Source organism: Setaria viridis, chromosome 4 (assembly GCF_005286985.2).
Source record: "Setaria viridis chromosome 4, Setaria_viridis_v4.0, whole genome shotgun sequence".
Classification (NCBI taxonomy): Eukaryota; Viridiplantae; Streptophyta; class Magnoliopsida; order Poales; family Poaceae; genus Setaria; species Setaria viridis.
The window spans coordinates 2,492,506-2,507,587 of NC_048266.2; the positions used below are offsets into that span (position 1 = coordinate 2,492,506).

The 15,082-nt window shown below is 43.8% G+C and overlaps 1 protein-coding gene across 1 annotated transcript; it reads right to left on the reverse strand.

The window, feature by feature from the left end:
* Nucleotides 1–259: 259 nt before the first annotated feature.
* On the reverse strand, nucleotides 260–1,334 carry LOC140222441 (uncharacterized). The gene has a single exon (XM_072293023.1). It carries the CDS (start codon nucleotides 1,026–1,028, stop codon nucleotides 447–449), a length of 582 nt encoding a protein of 193 aa, XP_072149124.1. The 5' UTR covers nucleotides 1,029–1,334; the 3' UTR covers nucleotides 260–446.
* Between the last annotated feature and the right edge of the window lie 13,748 nt (nucleotides 1,335–15,082).

Sequence of the window (15,082 nt, forward strand, 5' to 3'; positions counted from 1 at the left end):
ACGGGCGAACCCGTCCCTCTGCAACTACTCTAACTCCCATCCACCTCCTCCTGCGTCTCGTCCTATAGTCTCCGCTTCTCCGGCCCTCGGCGGTCTAACAACGTTTTCTAATTCTCACCGGAGAGCTGCTACCCCGCCGAAATTCTACGATCCAACACCGAACACAGTGGAAGCGAACGACAACGAACTACATGATTCCCACGAACTTAGTGTCCTATAGCAATTAATCCAATAACCAAAACAAAAAAAAAACACCAGCAAAATCAGAGCTTGAAATCCCATGACAACCACATCCAAATATCCAATACGGGTACAAAAGACGGTCATCTCATTGATCATTGTCTTGCCAACCCAAGAACCGCAATTATTCACAAGAACAGGAAAAACAACAACCTCTCTAGTTCCCTTCCCCAGCCGACGTGCGGCATGTAGAAGTTGTAGGAAATTCACTTGGTGTTGAAGACGAGGGCGGCGGTGATGGAGCTGAGCACGCCTGTGACGAGAGCAGCTGCAAGCGTCATCGTGTTCAGGAGCTCCACAACCGCCGGGTACTCCTCGTTCCCAGCACCGCCGGCGGCAGCGGTGGCGGCGCGCACGTGCACATAGGTCAGCACCAGGGATAGGTAGAACGTTGCCGCGCCGGCGTACGGGAGGAGTTGAACGGCGGCCACTCTGAGTAGTACCGGAGCTTGGACTGGGCCTGGCTGTATGCACAAGAAAAGCTCCACGAGCGCCACCGAAGTGCATAGGATGAAGAACATCACCTCGGGGATCCGCCAGTCGCCGGCGCTGGCGCCACCGCGGCTGCCGGTGCGGAGGTGGACGTAGATGATGGTGATGGCGGTGAAGAAGGTGGCGACTGCAGTTAGCATCCCATGGGGAGCGGGATCGAACTGTGCCTGTGCAGCAGCTTGAGCGGCGTCGAAGGCACCCGGCGGCGACTCGCTGAGGAAGGGGGGCAGAACGGCGGCGCTGATCCCCACGCAGAGGCCGCTGAACGCGATGGGCGCCGAAGCTGCGGGGGGCATGGTCCCTGTTTGCTTGCAGCTCGCTTTAGAAGATGGGGGTGGGCTTGGGCGAGCTGGGATGCTGATTGCTGTGTTAGTAGGGGGGGTGGGGGGTATTTATGGAGGAGATGCTCTCTCTACCTCTCTCCCTCTCTCACTGTTAGGCAAACCTCTCTCTCTACCATTTTAATAAGCGCTCTCTGTGTTTGTTTCTCTAGGCCGTCAAAGCTTTCCTCTCTCTACCATTTTTTAATAATAAAAACGCCATCTCTGTGTCTCTCCCTCCTCTCCCTGTCCCTTTCTCTCTCCCTCCCTCCCTAACCGGCTCTCCCTAAGACCTAAACAAAAGCGCAATCTGTCCCTGTCCCTCCCTATCCCAGTTTTACCAATTGGAGCAATGTCCCAGTTATAGTCCCAGTCACAGTTTATGAGCATGATTGGGGTACCAGGGGCAGCGCGTACGGTCGCTGGCTCGTCGGCCCTCAGCTTTGGCGTACGTGGCACAGAGTCCCATTGGTGGACACTCCCACTCCCGCCAAGGTCGCGTCGCGCACATCACCTGACACCCCGACGAAAAAGTACTCGGTCGTGGAAGCGTTCGCCCCGTTACCGTGAGGATTGGCATGAGATGTTTAGTGCACTGATTAGGGGTGTAGGGATCATTAACAACTGCTAGTGGTAGTAACCCTGGGAGGGATGCGGGCCCAAGGATGTTGACTCTTCATTAGACAACGAAATACTCTGCATTTCTGGTATGTATATACTATAAGCTAGGATCCAAATGAAGAGGAGACAAGGGATGAGCGATTATATTCTTCTCCAAGAACCAAAACTAATCCGGCCTCTTCCTCAGCAAACAATCAGTCACTAGTAATTTACTACTGATTAGCTGCACTTCCCGATGCACGATTTTGCTTCTCTCCGACGGTGGCGGTGCCATGCCGGCCGGTAGCCCCACAGGCGAGCTGACGTCAGCGTCCCCTTTCCTTTTTCTATTTTCTTTTGCTCTTTTGCCTTTTCTGGACAGGTCCTTTTCACTTGCAATACCCCTTTGTTTACACCAACGAAGGATGCAATATATTCTTTGGGCCTTGTTTGGCCGGGCTGATGGTACTCCAGCTCGGCCATTGTAGTGCGCAGTGGTGTTAGAGGAGCTGGAGTTGGAGCCGAAGACGTCATAATTGTGTGTGACTCCTCCGGCTCCTCCGTCGGATGTGAGAGGGAGGAAGAAGAGAGAGAAAAGAGACTTCATGCTATTACAATGATGCAATACTGAAATGCTAGGGAGCCGAAGCCCCATGAAGCTGCACCAAAATGGAGTTTTTAGGTTTGTGTTGCTCTATTCAACTACTTGAATCGTCCTAGTATAACGAAAGCTATACTTTCTCTTTTCCTTTTGTAGCACAAGCTCTCTTATCCTTTTTCATGGGCAACAGAAACCTAGATTGTGATTATCCCTTGAAAGCATCGATTATGTCGAAACTTATGGCAATTGGATGATCGAATTCAAACAAGCCACGGGCAGTATATATAGGAGTATCTTGCTGGACATATAGAAGCCAAAGATAAAGCCTCCAAACCTCACCATGTAAAGAGGACAAGGAGGAAGCACAAGTGAAGTTGAGGCCTTTAGGGGGTGTTTGGATACACCCCTATAAATTTTAGTACCCATCACATCGGATGTTTGGATACTAATTAGGAGTATTAAATATAGTCTAATTACAAAACTAATTACGCAAATGGACTCTAATTCGCGAGACGAATCTATTAAGCCTAATTAGTCCATGATTTGACAATGTGTTGCTACAGTAAACATTTGCTAATGATGGATTAATTAGGCTTAATAGGTTCATCTCGCCGTTTAGCCTCCACTTATGTAATGGGTTTTATAAATAGCCTACGTTTAATACTCCTAATTAGTATCTAAATATTTGATGTGACACTTGCTAAAAATAAGTAAAGGGAACCAAATGATCCCCTAAGACTGCACAATCTGTCCCTGTCCCTGTCCCTTTCTCTCTCCCTCCCTCTGACCCTCTCCCTACCCCTTTCCCTCGTCAAAACTTCTCTCCCCGTCTCCCTGTCTCTCTCTCGGCTTATCTCGGGTCTACTTGGAGACCTCTCTCTCTCTTTGGGCGCGTCCGCGCGCGTTACTCGGTCTCTAGACCTGTTGGATGTCCCTATCAATCGTTGCAACTTGCAAGCTCCTGCTGCGAGATCTCTCTCTGTGCGCGCGCGAGGGTTGGAGGTTGGAACGTGGGGAAAGGAAACATCAGAATCTTGTCAGGACCACAAAATGACGATCACATGTCTTTTTCGATCACAAAACTCCGGGCAAATCGATGGGCAGGGCGGCGTGTGTGAACAGGCCGTAGACAACAGGAAAAGGCTGTCCGATTCTAGCGGAAGCACGGGAGCTTCTTGGCTTGCTTGTAGAGTCCAGCCTAGTAACGCGTAAGAGGTTTGGGATTTGCTTTGTGCAAACACCGTAGAAGCTTGAGCCCCCCTTTTGTAAACCTGGAAGGTTCATTGGTTCAAATAACTGAAATCGTATTAGCGTCCGGTCCGTAGGTAAACTTGCGCAAACATTTTGCTTCATACTCTTGATGGATTGTGATGAACCTATAGGAATAGACGTCAATCTTTTTAACATATGAGCAAAGTTCCACTTTTAGCTCAACCAAGTTAAAACGGTAGTAATTGCATGGCCACCAGGAACGCATGGTGCGGAGAACATGCCAGTAATATCAGACCAGATGTCTGCAGAGCTGACTTAGGGCCTGTTTGGATCACTACAAACAAATTATACAATCCGGATTAAAAAATCACTAGCGGATCCAAACGGGTTGGATTCTAGTGTGGATTATTAGATTGCAGCCCTGTAGATTCCAATAATCCCATTATCCACTTCAACCTAGCTAGAAAGGACGATTGTACCCCTACCACATATAGGCCCCATTTGGTTTGGATTTAGATTATAAGAATCTTTGGATTATTGATAGAGATTGTAGAATCTGAATTCTAGTTAAAAAAAAATCTGGTTTGTTTGGATACATGGATTTTAGGTGTTCGGATTCTTTGCAGTTGGAAGGCACATGTCCATATTTCCCTTGTCTTGTGCATCAGAATGGCAGTGGATAAGGATTAGAGCAGGGGCAAAATTGTCTTTTTATAGGCCAGAATCCCTCATAAGCTGGCTGAGAGGAGATAGTAGATTATGCCTAGGGATTCTTGAAATCTCTAGTACAACCCAATCCATTTGGAATAGATTCCGATTCTCTTAGCTGGATTCTGATAATTTAATTAGATCCAAACGGCCCCATATTTTTCCTACTCAAACTAACGGCATTATAGATAATTCATTTTCTCAATCAACCCACTATCCAGATTATAAACCTAGGATCTAAATATATTAGATTATTACTATCCAGAATCTGAATTCTTATAATCTCCATCGACTATCTAGATTCCCATAATCCCAACGGGATCCAAATGGGACGGATTGGATTTTGATTATAAGGATTTTGGATTATAGATAGAGATTTTAGAATCTGAGATTCTAGATGATAAAAATCCAGACTGTGTGGATCTCAGGATTCTAGCTGGTAGGATTTTTGGTGGTCAGTTGCTACATGTCCATAATACTCCCGTCAATCTCTCCTCAAAGCCAACCCAGGTCCAAGCCCGAACCCCAGCTCTCTCTCCTGGAGTGGCGACCCCATCTACGACTCTGCACGGCTGCACCTGTGCCCCAATTCAGAGTGACAATTTTTCCCGTGGTGCGGATCCCTGCGGGGACCCGACCCGATCGGGGCAGGGATGGGGGACGAAATCCCCGCGGGGGCGTCGGGGCGGGGCCCCGAATTCCTATCGTGCCGGGGGCGGGGGCGATTTTTGCCCCGTGGGGCTCCACGGGGACCCGATATAGCAGTATAATTTGGGCTAATTCTCCTCCGTAATGGCCCAACAATCCAGCCCAATAGTATAAAAGCTCCCTCTCTGAAACCCTGGAAAATATCTCTGTTTCCCCGATCCTCCCGGTCAAGCGGCGGCCGCCGCTCCCTCTGCTTTCTCCCTCGCGTCGCATCTTTGCACTCTTTGGCTCCATCGCGATTCCTTCTTGCCGTTCTTGGCGCCGACGCAAGGCCACAGGCCAGGCGCCGTCTCCTCCGTTCCTGCAGCTGCTACCACTACCACCACAAATCCACAATCGATTGATCCCAGCGACTCGTTGCCACCAGCGAGCCGCACGACCTCATTATTGGCATCGTCCAAAGATTATTCTCTGAATTCACATGCTTGTGCCTGTAAAGTTAGCTTGTTGGCTATTGATTAGCCGTGACTTGTTGCCCTTGTTGGCTTGTGAAGCTATTCTGTGGAGTAATGTTTTGTTTAACTGATTTGAACCGCTAATTCTTGAACTGTCATATACGAGGGGGTATCCTCCTAAAGTTTAATACCTGTCACATCGGATGTTTGATACTAATTAAAAGTATTAAACATAGACTATTTACACAACCCATTGCACAGATGGAGTCTAATTCGCGAGACGGATCTATTAAGCCTAATTAGTCCCTGATTTGACAATGTGTTGCTACAGTAAACATGTGCTAATCATGAATTAATTAGGCTTAATAAATTCGTCTCGTGAATTAGTACAAGGGTTCTGCAATTAGTTTTATAATTAGCTCATATTTATTCATTCTAATTAGCATCCGAACATACACTTCTAAAGTTTAGCACCTTGTACTTAACCACTTCCGAACTCTAAAGCACGGTCGATTTCCGACCAGGTTTCACTTTCCCTTTCTGGTATCGATACCCGCGCCATTCCCTTTTGGGATTCCGCGGCAGCCCGCCCCCACCATTGCTCGATCAAGGGTTCAAGGGTTCAACTAGTCACCATTTGCCATGACAAAGAAAACAGCACGGACAACTAGTCGGAGAAAAAAAAAAGACTTAAAAGGAACACATAAGCAAATGCAGAGTTTGTTATTTTCAGAGTTATTGCTTTTATCCATCCAACGCATTCAGTCTACTTTAGCAGATATCTAACCTACTGAGTTGTAGCTCAGTGATCCTCTCCCTTTTTTCCCCTTACAGTAGCACCTAGAATACTAAGGGGGCGTTTGGTTCCCTTTGCTTATTTTTAAGCAAGTGTCACATCAATGTTGAGATACTAATTAGGAGTATTAAACGTAGGCTATTTACAAAACCCATTACATAAGTGGAGGCTAAACAGCGAGACGAACCTATTAAGCCTAATTAATCCATCATTAGCAAATGTTTACTGTAACAACACATTGTCAAATCATGAACAAATTAGGCTTAATAGATTCGTCTCGCCGTTTAGCCTCCACTTATGTAATGGATTTTGTAAATAGTCTACGTTTAATACTCCTAATTAGTATCTAAACATTCGATGTGACGGGTGCTTAAAAATAAGCAAACGAACCAAATCAGACCTAACTCTTCTTTCAAACTGCTATTTAATCTAAAAAGCATTCAGGCCTAATTCATCATTTATAGGTTACTTCTGATCCTACCATCAATCACATCCATAGAGGGGATAGAGACATCCAGACTGGTGAAATTCTTGCACTGGAGGGCAAGGAGCAGAAGCCCTAAACCTATCATCCTTGTATATTTGGTGCATTCCCTTCCCTCTGCCTAATGGAGAAATGTACAATGTGTCATATAATCAAACTCAATGAGCTACATAAGCAAAGCAATCATGGACAAAAAGGAGGAAAACATCCAACACCAAATTTATAAAAAGCAAAACGAATTGCAATTTGCCTCACTTCCAGAACTAGAATGAACCAAACCGCTTACAAACACTAGTTAACTGCCATAGGTTAGACTACAAACAAATACACACACAGACACACACACACACATATGTATCCATTATTGTCAAATGACTTTGATAAGGATAAAGTGATTCAATTGATAAATCCTTGCACTCAACTTCTCCAACTAGTATAAAACTTTACATGCAACATTTTCTACATATTTTTCCTATATAACATTTCCACATAAGCTTGAAAGTTTTGGGAGAGAACTTTTACTAAAAAATGTCCGAGATAACTTTTCTATATAGTTTTTAGATACATGTTGTACAAATTTCATGCAGATAACTTTAGCACATAACTTTTCTATATAACTCTTTTGTATAACTCTGTGACATAAAAGCTTATCTAGATAATTCTTTTACAACACTTATCACTAAGCAACTTTATGTAGATAACTTTTCAGAATAAGCTTCCATAAAAAATTCTATAAACTTGATTAGTCATCATAATCTCTCTAACAAGTCTTTTTTGAAGCAAACATAGGTAAAAAAAATATGTAACAAAACATTGAAGGTAAAGTTTATCTAAAAATATCCGTGTAACAAAATTTTGAGCAAAACGTTTGTACAAAAGATGGAGTAACGAAAGTTTTGCAGCAAAAGATTGTACAAATATTTGTGTAACAAAATTTTGAAGCAAAACTATTTTAAAAAATCGTTAAATTTTGAGGAAAACTATATTTATGTAACAAAAGTTTTAGAATAACTCCTTGACTAAACTTTGATGAATAACTTTATAGCTTTTAGGAGAAAATTTGTTAATTGCTCTTGTATTAATCTAAACTGGAAATATCATGAAGATAACTTTTCAAGAAATCTTATCAAGAAAAAACTTGTGTTAGTACCATAGCAGCTTCTCAAGATAAAATTTCTAGAAAAATTTGGCAGAAAAATATCTAGAATACTATTCCTAAAAAGCTACCTTTGTGCACAAGTTATCTAGAATTTGGATTTCTCTAAAAGTTATTTGTATAAAACAATTTTTAAGTCTAGAATACTATTCAGAGCTGTACTAAAAACACTACGAGAGGGTAGAAGAACTTATAAACCCAAGCGAACATAAGTAGGAGATTGGGATATAAATTATGTGAGTGCTAGTCATTTCATGATTAGAGGAAAAAATATTGCAACATGTATATCTAGGAACATAAACGACAAGAATGAGAAAGAATGAGAAATCATCAGTACAAAATAACAGGGAATAGGTGAGGTAAAACATTACATACCATACTTTGGTGCCGACCTGCGTCTTTGGAGCTTAAAAAACAAAGGAAATCCATCTGCCAACCAAAAGGCCAAAATCAGTTACGCACTAACTTTTGCCGCACCGGCACCCCACTCTATTACTTTTGAATTCTAATTTTTAGCACATGACAGTACACAAAAAATTCAACTCTAGAGGTAAGAACAAGTAACAAAAAGCACCAGACTCATTGCATTTTAGTGCATTCCATTGGCTCATTGCATTTTAGTGCATTTCGTTGGCCATGGCCAGCCAGCCAGAATACATAAGATTCGTAACTTATCCATGCATTTGGTTGGCTCAGATTGGGAGTTCGGGTTTCAACCATGACACAAATATTCTAAGAAAAATCAATCATGCATGTCTGTGACAATGCACTTATGCCTACTGAAAATATATGCGTACCGTCAATTGTTTCATACCATCTGTATACATTATAGCCTAAAACCACAATACTTCTCTCACAATACAAAGGTTTTTTGTTTTAAGTTCTCGAACAAGATGGTAACTTGGACCTTTAATCAATGTATCTGCATATTGCTTCCTGCACATGAATCTGTTTATTAGCATATCAGACGATGGATAGTTATTATAAGATAAAGTATTAGTAAATGTAAGTAGTCAAGTAGTACTACATGACGACGGTCTTTTTGCCGACTGCTTATCAGCATCTCACAACTGTGGCAACATATGGTGTAGTGTGTAGAGTAATCCTAGAGACCAAGTAATCAGGCATTGTGTTTACTTTTATGCGACACAGGTAAAGAACCAGTAGCTTAAACCATAGTGTTTGAGACCAAGAAGCAAAGAAAAACTATGGGATAGACAGCACAACACATGAATCATTGAGTTCTTTTTGACGAATCAGTATCTGCTAATCCAAAAAAGGCCTAATCAAGAGAGCAGCATGCATGAACACGACCAAAAAGAAAGAAAAACTGGCCAGGTGAGAAGGTACCTGTACCTCGAAAAGGTAGCTATACTCTTGGTGTGTAGATGAACTCCATCCGGTCCCCATGGCGGCAGGACGCAAATGTGCATGATGGCCACAAACACAAGCACCACAGCAGGCACATGCGACAGCAACACTGTCCCATCGAGCCCCTGGTGGTCATCGTCGCCTATCGAAGCCGAGGTCGTCATCATACTCATGGCGGGCGCGACGCAGTCTTCAGGAAGCCCGGCAGTGGCTCAAATGTATCACCTATCACGCCGTTAGTTGCCAAACTCCACCGCACATGGACCCATCACCTCCTCTTCAATCTCCGCCACTGAGCTACGCTCCGCATGAATCCGCCGGTCTCCTGTTCGATCTCCGCCACCGAGCTTCGCCATACACGGGACCCGTCGATCCACCTCAAATAGGAAGACCACAGGAGGAAAACCAATTCCTGATCTAGAGAAAAAAAAACTTAGGGAAATGGAAAAAGGGTATGTGAGAGGGAAGATGGAGAAGGATAAGGGAAGCAAGGAGCAGCAGCCGCGTGCTCACCAGAGATTGCGTCCGCTGCTGCGGTTGGGGATGTCGCCACTTCCCCGTCGACTGCCACGCTCGGGGTCGTTGCCCCGTCCCCAACCACCTCCGGCCTTGAGGCTGTCGCCCCTTTCCCGCCTGGATCCAAGGCCGTTGGCTCGGGACCTGCGGCCGCCGGCTCAGGACTCGCCGCGCGCGCGCGAGCTCCTCGCTTTTCTACCTCCGTAGGCTGCTGCTCGGATCTCGCAGGAGGGAAACGAAACGGAGAAGAACCACCGGTCGATTGAGGGCGGCCCCCGCCCACGCCACCGCGCTCCGACCACCGCTCACAAACTGACATACCGTGGCTCACTGACGGTGGTGCTTCCTTATCTTTGTACGAAGACTATCCTACGTCGTAGTCTCTATATTAAATACGTTTCATGTCCAATCTTATATTGAGAACTGTTTAAAAGATAAGTAATTTATTTTCTCTTATTTGTATTTTATTTATTTTATTTCCGAAAACGTACTAATCCGTTCAAAATATAAATATTAACCTAAAGATTTATGATAAAAAATAAAAAGATAGCAAGTCTACGAAATGTCATACTAGGATGCCGTAGTATCTATGAAATGCATTACCCTAGAATTAAGACCCAAATAAAGAGGCTATATAAAATATAATTAATTTAAACTAAAAATAGAATTAGAGCGTAAAAAATATTTGAGCCGAGCTAAGTAGTATAAGATCAATTTATAGTATCCCGGTAAGGCCAAATGATTTCTCAAAAACATGTCTACTGGTCGGATCAAGATGCTTCAAAAGGAAATGAACATCATAATGGATATGCAAGCAAAGCTCTCAATGATAAATGGGGAACATGGGTAGCCAGCAAAACAAGCGGGAGCATGTGCACTCTGTAGAGAAGAACCATAACAATAAGGCAAGAATAATAATGACACGTCGAAGCCTAAGGTTAGCGAGGCAAAAAGCACAAAATAAGTACTACTACAAGGTATGAGGGCTAAGGTAAATATAACCAGAAGAGCTACTACAAGGTATGAGAGCTAAGGTAAATATAACCAGAAGAGCTTGTGTCAAGGTGAAGGGAGAGGTCTATATCCATTCCGGACAAAAAAGAAGTCCATTAGAATATCAATGAGGAGAGGTTTAGTTCATGATGTCAATAGACTACACATGCATAGAGATAGTGATCCTTAGTAAGGAACTCGAGACATAGAAAAAGAAGATGGTACATTGGTGTAGTTGTCGAGAATGATAGCGGGAGTATATCACATAAAAAATCCTAGACAAAAAGGATAAAAATTAGAAGGAGAGTATCAAGTCAGTCCAGTTCAAGAGATGTCTATAGGCTTTAGATACCGAGCTAAACACACTGAAAAGGGACAAGTGTGATATCAAGTAGCATAGGTCCATTTCATTATGTCCATGGATCAGATGTGCACCAAGATCTTAATCGTCAAAGAGAAAATTAGTTTGCTCAAAAGAACTATGAGAAAAATAAGACAATTGTCTAGAGAGAAAAAAGTTGCATGTTGTTATTACTAATTAGTACTATAGCTGAAACCATGCTAGCGCGGGCCATCTTGCTAGTTCTTACATACAAAAAACAGTAAACGAGAGCCCCTACCCAAACAGAAAAAGCCTGGTGATCCAGTCCTCTCATCCAAATCCAAATTCGTGCCAAAATGATTTCTATTGGATTTGGATCATACCTGTACATACCACATCTACTACTATCTATTATCTTAATACAACAGTGTTAAAAGAAGTCACCACATTCGCCGATAGGGTCTAGAAATTCCCACATTAATCTAAAAAAGAGAAGAATATACACCGTTAAATTTTATGATGATCTAACCGTCTACATTACTCACAAGATTTCATATCGAATACAGCTATAAGTATATAATTGGAATTTTTTCTAAAAAAGTAAATTAGCACATTGTACCCGTATGTGATACAATCGGAAAGATACGGACTTCATGCAAGAGGTGCCAATTAATATAATTTTTATTCCCTCCTGTTCGTTTTCTATTGCATAATACCGTTTTGGAAAAACACCGATATTTAGGGCCGAGGCAGCGTGATGGAAATTCATCGTGCGATAAGAATTCGAGTTAACATGCATGTGGTGCCCCTGTGATAACAGCCTTCCGTCTAGCACGCATGCATGCAGATATTGTACTAAGCGTAAAATGCAGCCATCAACGTTGCATTAAAAAAGTAATTTTTCTTTACGAAAGAAACACATGCATACACTCACCCTACGACGATCATAGCAGATATTGAGATTGACAAAGTTACCATAGACGTCTTGAAAGATCGAAAGGACGATCAGAGGAGGGTGAATGGGAGTCTATAAAAATTCTCAACGAGAACTAGGCTTATGTTCCAAATGCAACTCCAAAGCACACTGCGCGTTGTATCGTCAAGATGACGCAAGTCAACTCGTGACAAGATCACCTAGGAACTATACACGTATCGAAAGCAAAGCTCATAGTGATCTGAATACGTGCATGACATGGCGGAAGCAGAACGTAAAGTGATTCCAACAAATTTGCACCAAAGAGATTAAGCAAGGTTACTACTAACAAATTTCTCACCTAAGCATGGAAGGGAAAAAGATTACTTTAAGTGCTAAGCATGATTAGCAAAGAGAGATCAAAAAGTAGCTAACGCAGTTAATCACTAATTAGCTAACTAGTTTCAAGGATTAAAAAGTAAACTACCATAAATAACGGAGAAAAAAAAACCAACCTCACTGCTTGTACGCACGACCTGCTGCTCACCTGGACTTGCGCTATTGGGCTGCGTGCCCCTGTTGCTCCCTGCAAGCCCACCTGGGTGCTGGTACGTGAGCCAAGCCAACGCTGCTGGGCCGCACGCCTGCTGGGCTTCTCGGCAGCAAGCTGGGCCGCTACACTCGCGCCTGGTCAGCTGCTTGCTCCTCGCGTGCGCTGCGCCTGCAGCCTGCTCACCTCGACGCCCTGAAGCCTGCGGATGAACAGAGGCAAGGAACAGGAAGAACAAAGGAAGAACTCGAAACTTCAACTCTAAAATCCTCACTCAAAACTCGACGAAACTTGAGCCATAGATGCGCAACTTAAGGGTTAATAGATCCGTGGAAAAGATCTCAAAAACCTCAAGGATTTATCGCGGATTTTGGAGAGAACTGAAACCCTAACTCAAGAATACGATTAGGGAAAAACTCAAAATCAAGCAGTCGTGAGGGATTTGAAAGGGGATCATATCAAAGATGCTCTCCAAGGTCCTAGCAACATTTCTCTTCAACCAATCTCACAAGATTCGGGCTCAAACATGATGAACGAAAATTTCCCAAAAAATAGTTCCGAAAATAGGGAAAAAGAAAAATACTCGGGAGTCAAAGATTTAGCACGATTTGAGACAACAAATAAAGCTAAATCATGAGAACATCTTCTATACAAGATGAGGACTAGCCTCCTCCCTTCATCCACCCACTAAAGATGAAGAAATCAAGAAAACGAGAGCAATTACCCTCTCATCTCCCTCTTTCCTCTCACTAAGCATATGACTAACCTCTAAGCTAAAAGATAATGAGTTGCTAAGCAAAGAGGTGCTGAAATAACCGGCCCCCCCATCCCTATTTATAGTCCAGGATGAAAGACAATACTACCCCTATAGCTACAACTAGGATAACTACCCACGCAGGGGTATTTTGGTCCAAGTTTTTATCTGCGCATCGGACGGACATGATGCCTTCACGACTTTGCTTCGCCTCGACGCAAGCTTCGTGATGACGCCACATTCCCTCCTTCTCGAAGCTCTGGCCGCACCAGGCTTGCCCCCGGTTTTGAGATCCAAACCGGGAAACCTGCCTATGCGGTGGTTTTGAGGTCCAAACCACCCAAACCGTCCATCTTCGCTTGGCTGCCACGCGACCTTCTCAATGTCGATGCGTGTCTAGCCTCTGCCAAGCCTCCCGCTCGACTCGACCGACACCGTCTCCATCCCGTTGTGTCCTCTCGCCGTTCCGTCCCGTGACTTCGCCCGGACTCCTCGGGTCCCTCGGTCCAAGCCTACTCGTGTTCATCCTTCACCGCCCTTGGTCCATCGGCATGAACCATTCGCTTGACCTTCACCGCATGCCGTCGACAGCCATGTCGTATCCTACACTTGCACATCACAAGCCAAGAGCAACATCAAACCAACACAATGTTGTCAATCACTCATCATCCAAGGGTGACCACCATTGGTCCTCACGTCTCCTATCGCCTACCCGCGGAAAGCATAGAAGCTTTAATTCGTAGAATAAATCTAAATATAGGCATCCGTGCTAAGTCGAGAACTCAAACTTGGATGAACAACTTCTATCAAAAAGATCTAACCAACTAAGCTATGCCACCGACCATGTACCACCAGCTATATCTTGGTAGGCTTCAATGCCTCTCCTTTCTTGAAATGGCCAGCCTATGAAAGAAGTGAAGTAACATGGGGAGTAGCTGGTCAATTTGAAAATCAAAGCAGCTAGCAAACTCTAATGTTATGGTGGTCAACACAAATCCAAGACCAATGGCTAAGGAGGAGGCGGCCACATATTCTTCCGTCCGATCAGTGGGTATTCAAAGCTGATGTGGCCGCACTACATGAAGTGTTTGCACAATAGAGCAAGTCGAGGGTCAACTAAGCGAGTTTGGACACATTTTAGAGTGAAAACAATTGATTGACTGGCATAAGAGAGCAGTAGTTCACGTCGAGGTAGAGCACACTTCGTGTTTCCTTCCCTTTCCCCATTTGTGGCCACGTTGGCTGGCGCACCAAACACCATGAGGACACGGAATCGTGCTGGGACTATTAGCACTAGCCGAGCCAGTAATTCTCAACATATGCATACACTCTTATCTATGTGTGTGGCCCTAGCAGTAGCCTCACGGTCTTTAATCAATTTTGATGCGAATGTATTCATGCATCTTGATCGATCGAAGATCACTTTTGCTGGAATGTCTGCATGCAACTCGATCAATATATGGTCAAACAGGCCCGAAATTTGGAACCATGAGGCCGTCCATCCATCCATTGCAACTCGCAAGCAACATAGATCTTGGATATGGTGGTACCAAAGGACCCAGTAAAGCATTTGAAAATAGAGATATGATAGTGTTATAAACAATGCGTCATTTATATATCCATGGTATGCACTTTGACAGTGACAATATACTCAAAGCACAGGGCACCTACCTCACCCCACAGTAGCTTAATGGGAAGAACTACGACCGAAAGGAGAGAAAAACGTTAGCACATCGGTCAGATTCTAAGAGGGTGAGAGCTACCATATATGGAGAAAAACTTGGGCTAGTCATGACTCATGACGAAGTTTAGCCAGATAGCAGAATATGGAGAACAAATGCTCAATCAGAAGATAGAAAAGAAGATTTGCAAAGCTAAGACGCGATTACGATTTAGAAAGCCACGAACATTGATAAAAAATTAGGGACACAACAATGAAAACACGGTGGTG